The sequence below is a fragment of the Varroa destructor genome, unplaced genomic scaffold (assembly GCF_002443255.2).
Source record: "Varroa destructor unplaced genomic scaffold, Vdes_3.0 BEIS01000002.1, whole genome shotgun sequence".
NCBI classification, from domain to species: Eukaryota; Metazoa; Arthropoda; class Arachnida; order Mesostigmata; family Varroidae; genus Varroa; species Varroa destructor.
In genome coordinates, this window is record NW_019211455.1 from 36,651,237 (window position 1) to 36,663,748 (window position 12,512).

Consider the following 12,512-nt stretch of genomic DNA (forward strand, 5'->3'; position numbering starts at 1 on the left):
GGCCATTTATAGATAATTGTATGGGATATCGTCGGAAAAGAAAAAAAAAACTTAGATTTAGATTCTTCAATGCAATATTTATCCCTAAGTGAAACTGGCTTGAGAATCTGTCATTGTCTCAAAAAGTATTATCATAAGCTCTGCTACAGTCGTATATCTCTTACGTACTTATTCTATTTAAGACCATAGTTAAGCATAGAGGTGATGCCATTAAAGAAATATTTAGAGTTGTATGTATAGTTAAGTCCCAACAGCATTGATTCAGATGGCTGGCTCTCAGCACAAAAGGAAGTGTACTTACGCTTGGACCCGGACCTGGAACATCACATGTTCCTAAGCCTAGTGCACAAACGCAACACTGCGCTATCAGGCATATATATATATATACATATGCGGGAACGGGTGGGAGGTGTACTGATGTACAAGTATTCGTTTGCAGTAATAGAGAGTCATTATCGTGTATCGAAAATGATTAATAAAATGAGGCTGAAACTTAATTAAACGAGGTTTTTGTATTTGTTTTTGAGATACGACTGCCAGTAGGTGGATGACGATAGTGCGTCGCGTCACCCGAAATTACTGTGGAGCACAGAACAGTACAATCTGGGCAATAAATACCCACCCACATTGGGCAAAATTTTAGGAAGATACCGAGGGCACAGTCTTAACAGCGAGCTTATGTATAACGCGTAAATGTGCTTTTTCGTTTGCTTGTGTATTTGCAACATAGTTTAATGACGACACCAAGACGCAGTACTGTGCGAATGCAGGATGTGCCCTTGTCATCAACAATGTGTCAATCGCCTTCAGTGTTTGTGACCCCTATCCTCAACTCGACCGAGGATATTGATAACATACATGGCGGTGCGACACAGCAGACACCAAACAGTCAGTTCGTGTTCATTCGACGCGGCAAGTACGTTGTTTTTTTACGATTCTAATTGTCGTAAAAGTTTACGTATACAAAAATGTGTGTGTGTGTGTGTGTGTGTAAAATGTGTAAAAATGCTATCTCACGGCTTTATACGTTAGTATTCAAAATTGTCATTGTTGGCAATTGGCATATGTCAACAATGTTAGAAAAATATATAAAATAAATGCATTTCACGTTAACGTTATATTCAAGATGATAGTACATTTTAGACTATATGAATTGTGAAATCTCGTTTGTCTTTGCTAAGCTGATGTTACAGACACTACGTTTAGAGTAAATATAAGCACATTGTTAAATCGTTTAGCCATCTGAATGCATTCAACGTGTTTTTCTGATGATTCATTTATGTTAATGTTCTTTATTTTTTTTTTGTTTTATGGTAAACAATACAACATGGCGTTAACTAATGACCTGAAGCACTCGCGGTTCTTCAACACCTAAGCGACAAGTTAGCCTATGCCCTTTCACGACACCTGACCGACTAGGCGAGCCACTTAGTGCACAGGAAGATTTTGAAAGTAGTAAGCAGATGATCAATCAGCCGTTGGACGATACAACATTTAGCCCATGCATCGATTGGCAGTCAACCATGAATCCAATGGTAAGACGACCATCATAAGGAATATAGGCGAGTTAGTACACTGAGGTGTATATTTTGTTGGATCCGAAAAGTTTTAATTATGACTTTCCCCTAATCACTTTTCAGCATAATTATGAAGACTTTGAGGAAGACCAATCTGAGTAATTAGAATTCTGTGATGTCTTTAGAAACTTTAGTCCAAGTGGTATTTGTAACTAGATATGGTGACCGTACTTCACAACAATACGAATGCTTTCATACAGTAGCATTTATTACGAAGAGTGATCATAAAGCTTGTTTCAGTTTTCCTTCTCCTGTACGAATCTTGTACAAATTTACCTTATTATATTAATATCATTATTCGTTTACACCAGTAATTTAAATTTATCGTCTAGATATCGCCCAGGGTACTACGCATGGTGATATAGCTTAACCATAGTTCAAAAGAGGTTGAATAATTTTATTGAATTTAAATACAGATTCATTAAACTGACATGCAATTTATAATCTGTATTTACGAATATTGACACTGTGATGGTAATAATAACCATCATCATCTATGACGAATTCTATTGATTGTTTAAGGTCACCTGAGAAGCGAATAGCATTATTGTAGTTATACGCACAAATGGTTTACCTTTACCTATTTTTATATTTTGTTTTGTAATAGGCGTTCGATGTTTCGAATCCAGCACTCTATCTCCCGCCGACGCGAACAGGCAGCGCTGAACAAAGAATCCAAAATCGGATTGCTGAATTTTTTCGAGAAACAAAGATTGTTCCATCACCTTGTACTGCTGAAGGTGGTGGCAGAACACGGTGCTATTTATCGCTTGATACAGCAAAATTACAGGACATAGCTTTGAGTTCAAAACGTGTAATTCCATCAGTTTACACACCGAAGAAAGCCTGTGTTCGAAATATGGCGACCCAAACGTGTGTCACAATCCCACCAAGCGTCGATCTCAATAAACTGTTCGGTACGATAGTTTTAGCTACACATTTTACATATATTCACCTCATAAACACTTATTAGTTCATAATCACAGCAGCTGCGTAGGATTATTTAGATTCACGTACTCGAGCCGTAAGTTTCATAATGCCGCACAGGATGTGATTTATTTGGTTCTCCTCTGATATTCTGTGCGGCAGTAATCATAGCCCATACTCTAGAATAATCGAATAGTTATGGCTTATCTTCATGCGATGAATGCGAATCTAAGTTCAAAAGTACAAAATGTGATATGGGTCTTCGAAAATATATGTACGCATTTTAATAGCGATACAAAAACTTGCAGCCCCGTTTGCTACGTATATGGAAACAGAAGTGCCGGAATCTTTCATGGATGCGTCGAGATCATCAAGTTCGTCGTCGGATTCGATTTGCTCGATCTCACGCCGCAAATTGTTCACTGAGGAGGACGAAAGTCCTGTGGTCGCCCACAATTGTCCACGCGCCTCCCGAAGCGTAGAAGAAGAGGATAAAAAAGAAATTGCAGTTTTTCAAAAAAACCACAAGTATGTAGAATAATGTAAGAAAAATTAAGATTAGTGTATAAAAAAGGTTAGTTCATAAAATCTCTACAGCGCTTCTGTTTCTGTATATTTTAATCATAAGCTGCCACATTCCAATAGCCTTGACAAGTTTCTTTTGCTCAATTTTTTTTAACAAGTTTTTTTAAGTCAAGACGGTTAAGACAGTTGTCTAACTCGAAATTGTCGTCGGTGCTCTGACGCGGGCTCAACTTTCGATGCAAAAACTGCATTATCTGGTAGTAACTAAATCATAAAAGTACACGAATCTGATGTATCTATAACAATCTACAAACTAAAATCGTATATAATAACTACAATGTTACGATGCCGTCACTGTATTCATCCTTATGTTATTAGTGCACTTATAACTACAATATTTATTAGCGTAACTTATAAGTAGTTCTAAGCAGTGGGGTTCAATGAAAACTTTTAACTTGGTTATGAACAGAGAACCAACAGTATTGGATGACCAAAACGTAACTCTACTTTTTTCAAAATCAGATTTCTCTAGTTCAATTTTTAGGGTATCTATTGCATCTAATAATGGCAATACTAAAATGGTTTTTATGATTATTGTTTTTTATTGATTGATTTATCACCGCGTTGTTTCAAAACCTGAATCCCTAATAAATATTTATAATTCTTTGCTAAATATTAAATAAGCGAATAAATAAGCGAAACAATCTTTGCTTGTTTAGAATAATTACCTGGAAAAGCCAGTACTGCTACAAATTAAGAGATGCAGTTTGACAAAAACCATCTAAATGCATGAGATCTAAAATGTTGATAACTTTTTGGCTGTAAACCAAAAAATATTTTGTCGTTTCATAAGTTTCCATAAGTGGTTTATGTTTTGGCGCCACTAATGGGATTAGGCTTTTTATTATATTTGTAGGACTGGCTTCCAAATCGTATGTGTTGGATTCTATCATACATTCCAATTAATTTGCACAAGTCTCCATATATAAGCGTTTCTGAAAGTTTTTTTAAAATCAGTTTTGTTGTTTTGTTTTTAAAAAGAATCGAGCGAGGCTCAAACTCGTGCGGAAATTTGTAAATAGACTCATATCGATAGCCAATTAGGCGGTACGGAAGTTTTTTGCTCGTTTTCGAGTTGGTAACCTAAGCATCGAAGGCAAGGCACTTGGAAGTCGATCCTAAAAATCCAAAATTTGTACTGTAGGCGACCAAAACCCACATATGAACAGATTACAGAAAACATTTAAGCATACAAGTGGAGCATTTAAGAACTTCTAGCAAAACAATGGTCAAGTCGCTCGGACAGATATGTCAGTTCTTCAAGATTTGGCCAATCATCAGCTGATAAGCTGTGCGTGCACGGCCGATCATTTTATGAATTTGCGCAGGGACAGTCCTTTTCGTGCAAAGATGGTGAGGGGTGATGGAAAGTGGAAAATATACCATAACGTCACTCATGTCAGACCACGGTCAAGGCGTAGCAGTGCCTTTCCAACAAAAGCTAAAACCGGGCTTCATCCAAAAAAAGTAGTACCATGCGTTTCGTGGGACTGCAGGAAAGCGCCCTTTGATGAGCTTCTCTCAAACAAACAAAGCGCTACCTCAGTTATGGACTGCAAACTGTTTGACTGTTTAAAATACAGCGTCTAAGGGAAATACCTAGCCATGACCAATAGAAAAGGAGTTATGATTCGTCAACACCCGGCCTCGTACATTTTTAGAAACTCGCCGAAAGTTGTACGAATCTTATTGGGATGTTTTGCCTTCTTGAGCTCATAGTTCGTTCTGATTACCTCTTCAAAGCCTTAATGGAAAGATTTTTGTATCTTCGGAAAATAAAAAAACTTCTACAAAGGTTGAATCCAAAAATGGAGCCTAAAAACGGACGAGTGGGATTGCCAGTATCGTTAGTATATCATTGACTGAGGTTGTCTGGACAAAAAACAGTTTTTATTCAATATTAGGTAAAATTCAACTGTGAACTTACGAAAGTATCTAGCTTTATATAGAAAAGTTTAACTTATATTGTTTATTGTGATACATTCTAAAAGATCCTCTCGAAGTTTTATGATGTGTGAATCCTTATTCGTATCTCATAAATGCCACAGGCAGCTTTTTCCTGCTCCGAAACTTCCCTGTTTAATGCGGATCTCTCAGTCAGCTTAGGCGTGTGCAAGCCTCGCAATAGATTAAAATCGAAAGATTCCGAGCTGTAGTTGACTATCTATAAGGACTACAAACTAATTTAAGATAAAGTATGTCCGTTATTACAATTACGAAAGGAAACGTGTGCGAGCAGTTTTAGCAAAATGTTCAAGATGCTGTGTCAAATCGCTGAGATGGGAGTTAGATCCGAGCCTTCGATCATTTCAAAATATCGTAGCAATCGCCTGTTGCTCATCGACAGGCGCATCTGAGCGAGATGATCTAGCATATTAACAAAGGTTAAAAAAGTAGTTTTACTTACACCTCGGTGACAACTTATTAAACTTGTTGCTTGCACCGATTTTTTGATATTGACCCATGTACACATTGATTAAACTGCTTTCTCGAAAGAAGGAAATTAGCGTCTTTTAGTTTGGCGTGGTTGGGACCTTGATATATGCGTCGGTGCTCTCTAAGAAGGATTTTGGGCACCGTGATCCTCCCAAAAACAACGTCGTAATGCTTCCACAAATAAAATTATTGTAAAAAGGAAAGAAATCGTGTATGCACTGATTTAGTACTTTATTACAGTTTCAACGATACCATTGCCTTGTCCTCTCCGCCACGGACAATGCGTACCAGTTGCTCGGTGCTGATGAATTCCTTCGAGTCTCCCGTATGTATTTACTTTATAATGATTAACTTGTTTGAGTACTATATCCAAAGCGTTAGTTGCTTTCCAATGAAGAGAATCATGAACAGCTTACTTCTAATTGACGTTACGTTTGTAATATTCTGGAGTTCTTTGTTCTGTAATAAGTATCGTTGAATGTTTTTATTTTAGGACCAAAAAATTGAGAGCTCGCGCTTGATGTGCCACGATTTTTATAAGGAATCAGATAAAAACCTTCTAGATTGTGACAGGGATGAGATCCCACGGGGGGAATTTCATATTGAATTGTCGCCTATCAAGTCACCTCAGCGAACTTGTTATAGCAGTCAGCTACAAGTTAGTTCATTACAAATCGGAGATTCAAGTAGCAGTCAAGAAAGGATCACATCAGCAATGGCAACAAAGTCGTCGGATCAGGGCTTTCAATCTCGCGAGGGATGCAGCAGTCACCTAACGACGAGTCATGTCGGTATGTTCCCACAGGTTTCACATTAATTTTGGTGTATTCATAGGCATCGGCAATACCGATGCAATGCTTGAGGCTTTCAACGTGATTTTATTATTCGTAACCACTCGACATATTTAACTCAATTCTGTTATATATTAATAGAAACAACAATATTAGTCAACGATAATAAATGCGACACGTCCGATGTCTAGACAATAGCCGGGACAATCTATATACTAAAATAGATTCGATTAAAATAACGAACTGAACATTGTTAATACAAAGGAGAATATATATATGTACATTAAATAGATTCTTCTAGTGTCACGCCATTATCTATTGTCTGTTTTGAGCTATGATGTTACGTGATGACTGTTTCTCGTAATCTATTTGTTTGTATTTATGACTGAAGTGAATTAAACGCAGCAAACGTGTATTTAGAAAGAGCGTCGCCATCATTATGGTTCAATTATCTTTTTCAGAAGTAACGGCCATAATTTAGAATTATTATCGCTAACTAATCTGTAAGCGAAGCTCATATGGGTCACAGCGGGCCAAAAAAGTGTTGACCATACTCTGGACTTTTGTCAGTAAAAGGTGAATCTATAAATTAGGTTGCGGCACTACACTCTCGTACCTGTCTGCTACTAGCAAATCAAATTTTAAAGCGTTCCAAATTGAGCCCTGTGTTTTTCAAATGCTTCGCCTGCATTGAAGTAAATGACTTCAGTCCGTTTCTTTTTGGAAAACGAAAATAAGCGTGCATTGTATTCGCTGTTACGGATGAAATCAAATGTTTGCAAGTGGTTCCAATTCTGCAGAAGGAACCGGGCTATGACTCCGTGTAAGTGCATTATTAATGGCAGCAATGATCTCGCAATGGATGAGCGAGCTTCGAAGAAGACGCCGGGTTTGAGAGATCTGTCGAGCACTGAGCAAAACGTGCAAGACGCGAAACAACTCAAGGAGAAGGGTTAGATATTTTTCAAGACTCATGTCGGAGATTTTGAAAGATGATTTAGAGATGTGGAAGCTTGCAGCAAGCATTGTATTGAAGAATTTGCGTTTGGCGCAAACGAAGATCCGTTAACAACTGTCTTAAGAGAACCTTAATGGACTCCTTAGGAAATGTACTTTCTCCAGCGTGTCGTTACAGGTGAGGAGCCTCAAATGTATGAGTATCACTTCAGAAGCGAGCTTAAACTAACAGCTGTAAAATCCATGTTAAAAAGCAAGCTTTTTTTGCTGTTTTTTTTTTCGACTATCGTGCATTAAATATTCATGCCAAGTCGTTTTATGCCTACTAAAACGTACGGCCAAGATGTTTTGAAAAGATTGTGCAATGAGTTCTCCTAAAAGGCCTAAACTCATGAGAAATTATTCACTACTATAATGCACCGGCTGAAATGTTGCTTTCGCTCTAATGTTTCCTTCGGAAAAACCCGGAGCTTGTGTTGCCTCTAAAATCGTACTCGCTAGGTGTAGCCTTCTATAACCTTTCCTCTTTTGTTAAACTTAAGTAACACCTGAAAGGAAAAAAATTCGAGGCGATCGAGCAGTTCCAAGAAAACGTGAGAATAAAGCTGTAAGGACTATTTCTTCAATTTAGCTTGAAACGGCTTAGAGGTTGGTAAAGACTGTGGCACTCGTTTATTAAATCCTGAAGGTTTACTTTCAAGGGGGACAACTGCGATCTAGACAATTGGGGTATGCGCAGTTCATACAAAGATCAATTGCTGATACGTATTTGATCCCGTAACTCATTACGAGGCATTCTCACTGCGTTTACTTGTCTCCCTTCTAAATGTACCCTTGTTTTGAACGCGATGTTTAAGTGGACGCCTCTATTTAAGGGTTTTATTTTTCGCGGTTCCTATAGACAAGGTACGCACTTCGAAATCGAACTCCTCGAGTGCTCATCTCTGCCTGTTTCAAGGTACGAATGGAATCATACGTGTCTGCCCTTCGCTTAAGCAGCGACGTAGATAGCAGTATAGACAATATCTCAATCAAGTATATTAGTAGGAAGGTAAACAACAAGCAGCCCATTAACGGTAGGAATTTGTCGATCGTATTATGAGCAGTAATTTATTGCTCTTGGCTGTGGCACTTATGTGGGCTGTGGGTTTCTTCACGAGTATTATGCATATTTTTTGATGAAGGAAGGAAATCAACCCGTATTATTAGTCGCTTTGTAATTATAAATGTAAAAATGCACCTCTGAAGAGTAACTTGGCCTAGTTTTTGGATTCCTCAGATTTCTCAAATGATTTGTGAGTTCTACAACACCTATAGGAGGACTCTTGGAAGCAAATATGTAGGCTCAACGAAGACCTTATATAACAGAACTTTTGCAATGACCTAAAGAGACTTTTTAACGTATTATTACACATTCTGATAGAATTTAATTGACACAAATAACGAATCCTTTGTCATCTGCCGAGCTCATTTTGAACTAGTAAGTTACCTGGGAGTGACTAACTCATTCTTAAAAATATCTTAACTATGCAGCCTTGCATATATTCGAGGTAGCTTTTTTAAAACGAAGTACTCGCCTAGACAAACTCAGGCTTTCATCTTTCACTTCTAGGTATTTCTAACGGACACGTCATGCGCTGAAACAAAGTCAACAATATACACGATGTCGTCGTCTAGCGCCTTTTGGAGATTTCCCAAGGGTAAATAGTAAGTGGTATTGATCTTACTTGTATTACATCGTTTTATATATAAAACCAGGTGATTGCTTTTAAGTAACCTGTCTTCCAATATATCCAGCGGGTTAAATTTGAATGAAATTAATGGTCTGGACCTTGATCGTGTTTGCACTTGCAAATCCAGAAAAAGGTGGAAAGCTTCTAAGTCGTGCTGTTATTTACATATCAGCTTCTGAATGCCGTTGTATGGCCACCTTTTGTGAAGAGAGATAAGGCAAATTATAACGATTGAGCTCCTGGATAACAGGGTATCGATTTTCATCTCCCAAAGTCACCCTATTTTAATGCTGAATAGTGCTGGACAGATCGTTTTGGTACAACAGAACATTAACTTTTATTGAATTGTAAAATAGTGAAAAGTGGACATCAAGTAGGGGCATTCATGTACTTCCTGAAATGGGTACGCCATATTGCTGATGGGCGCTACATATGATAAATACACATACATAGCTACAGTATGATAAAATGTTACACAAGTGTTCACGTCATTGGCTAAAATGACAATGGCAAGTCTTAGCATATGCCGCGACCATATGATAAAACTATGGAAAAAACTACTTAATCTGTAGGCATTATTCAAGTACTCCACGTTTTTCAAAGGGAAGCTGGAAGATTCCATACGTCGCAAAAGTTCAATAAAGAGGTCCTTTGGATACTTCATATTCTGTTCAGTATAGTATCCCGGTTATGGTCTTAGGCTGAATTTTACAGAAGTATGTGTTTCAACGCGTTTTGACAAGTCTTGGAACTATGCGACCTCTTATTTAAGGCAGTGGCATTGGAACCTTGTTACGCCTCCTCCCGCTTTCCTCGATTGACACCGATAGTTATTGGAGTGAAAGCCCCTAAGACATTTCTTCAACTGTACGAGCCACTTATAAATTTCATATTTAAGTATGTTTGTTATTCTATATATATATATATATATATATATATCACTTTTATGCATCGTTTGTTTCCAGAAGGCGTCAGCGGTGTGATAATTTTACTAATGCGAGTTTCATGAAAATGCCCATCGTTCAATAACTCTGCAAGTGTAAATGCAACTGTTGTTAACGATCATAAGTTATCATGATGCAATTCGCGTATACTCGCCGGCTGGCTGAAATCTCCAAACGCGTTGACAGAGCCCAAATGAGTAAGAAGCATAATCAGTAGATAGTACTGATTGATAGCCGCTACGATGAAACTATAACAGAATATTAGTTTGATTGCCAGCAGTGATAGGAATAACTAGAACAATGAAAATAGCTAGTTACTGTTTCTTACTTTCCTAGCAAGACTTAAGGGAGGTTCACTTTGTAATATAACAAATTGATACAAGGAGGTACTGTGAATAATTCGCCAGGGCAACCATTGATCGTCAATTTTCAATGGCTAGTCGAGTCATACAATTATCGTTGTTAGATATGCACTTCAATAAATTCAATAATCTAAGAAATCCGCTGAGTAAATTAGGTTATCACGTTCATGCCGTCACACTGGGTAGCAGAGCACTCGCTTGACAGCAACAGTTGCTGTAGCTACAACAGGCTGTTAAGTTTGCTCTAAAAAGCTGAAGATGCAATTGTCGTCTTAGTATCATAGGAATGATAGTCAATCGGGATCTCCGATTCAGTACTTGAGTGAATAAGCAAAACTGTTGTATTAAGTAACTAGTTAATGAAGGATAGATGAAGAAATGAATGCCATTAGCAAAGATTTAGCCTAACCGATGAGCTTATACAAGAAATATGACTGGTAATAATAAACCTCAAAAGGCAAAACGAAAATATAGAGTGATTGCGTTTTTATTGGTTCTGAAACGGTACTTCTAGCTACCATAATAACATCTTTTCTGCTATAGGGCATTAAATGGCAGCAGTGGAACCCCCCGTTCGCGTATGCGAACATAACAATTCGGTAGGGGAACCGGGTAGTGGTAGTGGGTTCTTACGAGGTTAGTCATCGAAGCGATGTAGCATTGACATCTCAACGACAGAAAATCCCATACCACAACCCAACTTGCGGAACTCTTAATCGCATGAAATCACTACCGCAAAATTTTGGGCTCAGTTAGTAACTTCAACTTACAGCCATCGTCTTTTTATGAACTAGTTTTTCGAACGACTTACTTTCTATAGAGCGACACATTAACACTGAATTTGGAAATACAACATAACTGTTCTTTGTCTGGATCTGTGATAATGTCGTTTAATTTGAGAGAGCTGTTGGCCAAGTCAAAACACTAATCGAACACTTTCAAGCGCATTGCAAACCACATCTTCACGAGAGGAATGAAATCAATAATCAAGCAGTTTATTTTTGCCAATGGCGACTATAATACATTTACACAAATATCCAAGGCCGACAATCCCACAACTGTTCTTTACTCGTATAGAACAGCTAAATGAAAATTTGACAGTTGGTACAATTATAGTTTTTGGTTTGATCATGTGCTGTACAGCGGATTTTGATAGTTGATTTTAATCAAAACATAAACAAAAATGTCTGAATCCTTATTAATTAGAATTCGTACAAAAAAATTAACTTAATTACTGTCATTGCTAAGAAACCTCGTGCTTCTCGCATGCTCTTTCATAGTAGACATGAGCACAGCGTTGATTCCTTTGCAGTGGTAAAATTCGTTACGGAGGCTTCACGCTTATAAAAAAAAAAAAAGAAGAAAAATTCAATATTCTCACTGTATCTTCGGTCAGGTACAGGTATGTGTATGCGTTGATAGCGGCTCAACTATGGTCCCGCGCACGTGATGCGCGACCCAGCTGTTGTTATATATAACAATGGAATATCAACAGCAGAACAGGTACGAACGGTTACTTATTTTCTTTCTCATATGGGAAAGCAACTTGCCGGGGTGACAGTACGATAACATTACAGTGTGACAGCGTCGTTTTGTTGTCCGCTTGCCCGCCGTACCTGTTTCTTGCCAAACTGCAGTTGCTCTAGCGGCAGCACCATCATCATCGTCGTGTCCAATACCAGAAGCAGGAGCACCGCCATCAGCAGCATCATCATCATCATTATCGTCGATGGTGGCAGCGGTTGACTTTGCCACCCATGCTGCGACTGTCGGCACTGCCCTTACTGTTTCCAAGAATACCGTCACCACCAACCAGAAGGGGTTTCGTTTTTGTCCTTGTCATTATCATCATCGCCGTGTTCTATCACGACGTTACCACCACTGGATTCTATTGCCACAATTATTACAAATACCATTAATATTTCTTCTATTTTATATGAATACTGTTAAAACTCTGTGTCTGTGCGCGTGTTTGTTCGAACCAAACCGACTTAACGTGAGCTGATTGTGCTAATCCATAGAGTATCATCCGGAATTGAGCTGCGCATCAGATGGAGCTGATTGGAATGAATCGTTTTCCCTTGAGGGTAGTTTTTTTTCCATCCCACAGAGCATAATGTTAATTTGTGCTCAACTGGTCGTTTTTGCGGTTCTTTAGCATTTTTTTTGCGAGATTTTCTTATACATGGTCTTGTAAGGG

The 12,512-nt window shown here is 38.2% G+C and overlaps 2 protein-coding genes and 1 long non-coding RNA gene across 16 annotated transcripts in view; 2 read left to right on the forward strand and 1 right to left on the reverse strand.

The window, feature by feature from the left end:
• LOC111245205 (uncharacterized) overlaps positions 1–10,787 on the forward strand; it is an 18,857-nt gene extending 8,070 nt beyond the window's left edge. For 4 of the 14 annotated variants that reach the window (XR_015321087.1, XR_015321078.1, XR_015321086.1 and 1 more), the window contains exons 2-10: positions 731–916; positions 1,352–1,535; positions 2,185–2,494; positions 2,813–3,032; positions 5,766–5,850; positions 6,019–6,316; positions 7,100–7,451; positions 8,886–8,980; positions 9,972–10,001. Coding sequence is in view for 2 of the 14 variants with exons in the window: in XM_086980071.1 (XP_086836197.1) it covers positions 731–916; positions 1,352–1,535; positions 2,185–2,494; positions 2,813–3,032; positions 5,766–5,850; positions 6,019–6,316; positions 9,972–10,015 (1,327 nt within the window). In the remaining 12 variants the exon portion in view is untranslated. Of the gene's footprint in view, positions 1–730; positions 917–1,351; positions 1,536–2,184; positions 2,495–2,812; positions 3,033–5,765; positions 5,851–6,018; positions 6,317–6,777; positions 7,074–7,099; positions 7,452–8,885; positions 8,981–9,971 lie in introns of those variants that run through there. The other 10 variants (XR_015321079.1, XR_015321080.1, XR_015321081.1 and 7 more) reach the window with 10 other exon arrangements.
• The window catches only part of LOC147757745 (uncharacterized), a 2,482-nt gene continuing 753 nt past the window's right edge, over positions 10,784–12,512 (reverse strand). Inside the window, exon 2 of the long non-coding RNA XR_015321091.1 lies at positions 10,784–12,200. This is a non-coding gene — a long non-coding RNA (uncharacterized LOC147757745). The remainder of the gene's footprint in view (positions 12,201–12,512) is intronic.
• Positions 12,186–12,512, forward strand: part of LOC111245204 (uncharacterized) — a 23,277-nt gene continuing 22,950 nt past the window's right edge. Inside the window, exon 1 of the mRNA XM_022793227.2 lies at positions 12,186–12,399. Within this exon, the coding sequence (XP_022648962.1) occupies positions 12,364–12,399 (36 nt within the window). The 5' untranslated portion in view covers positions 12,186–12,363. The remainder of the gene's footprint in view (positions 12,400–12,512) is intronic.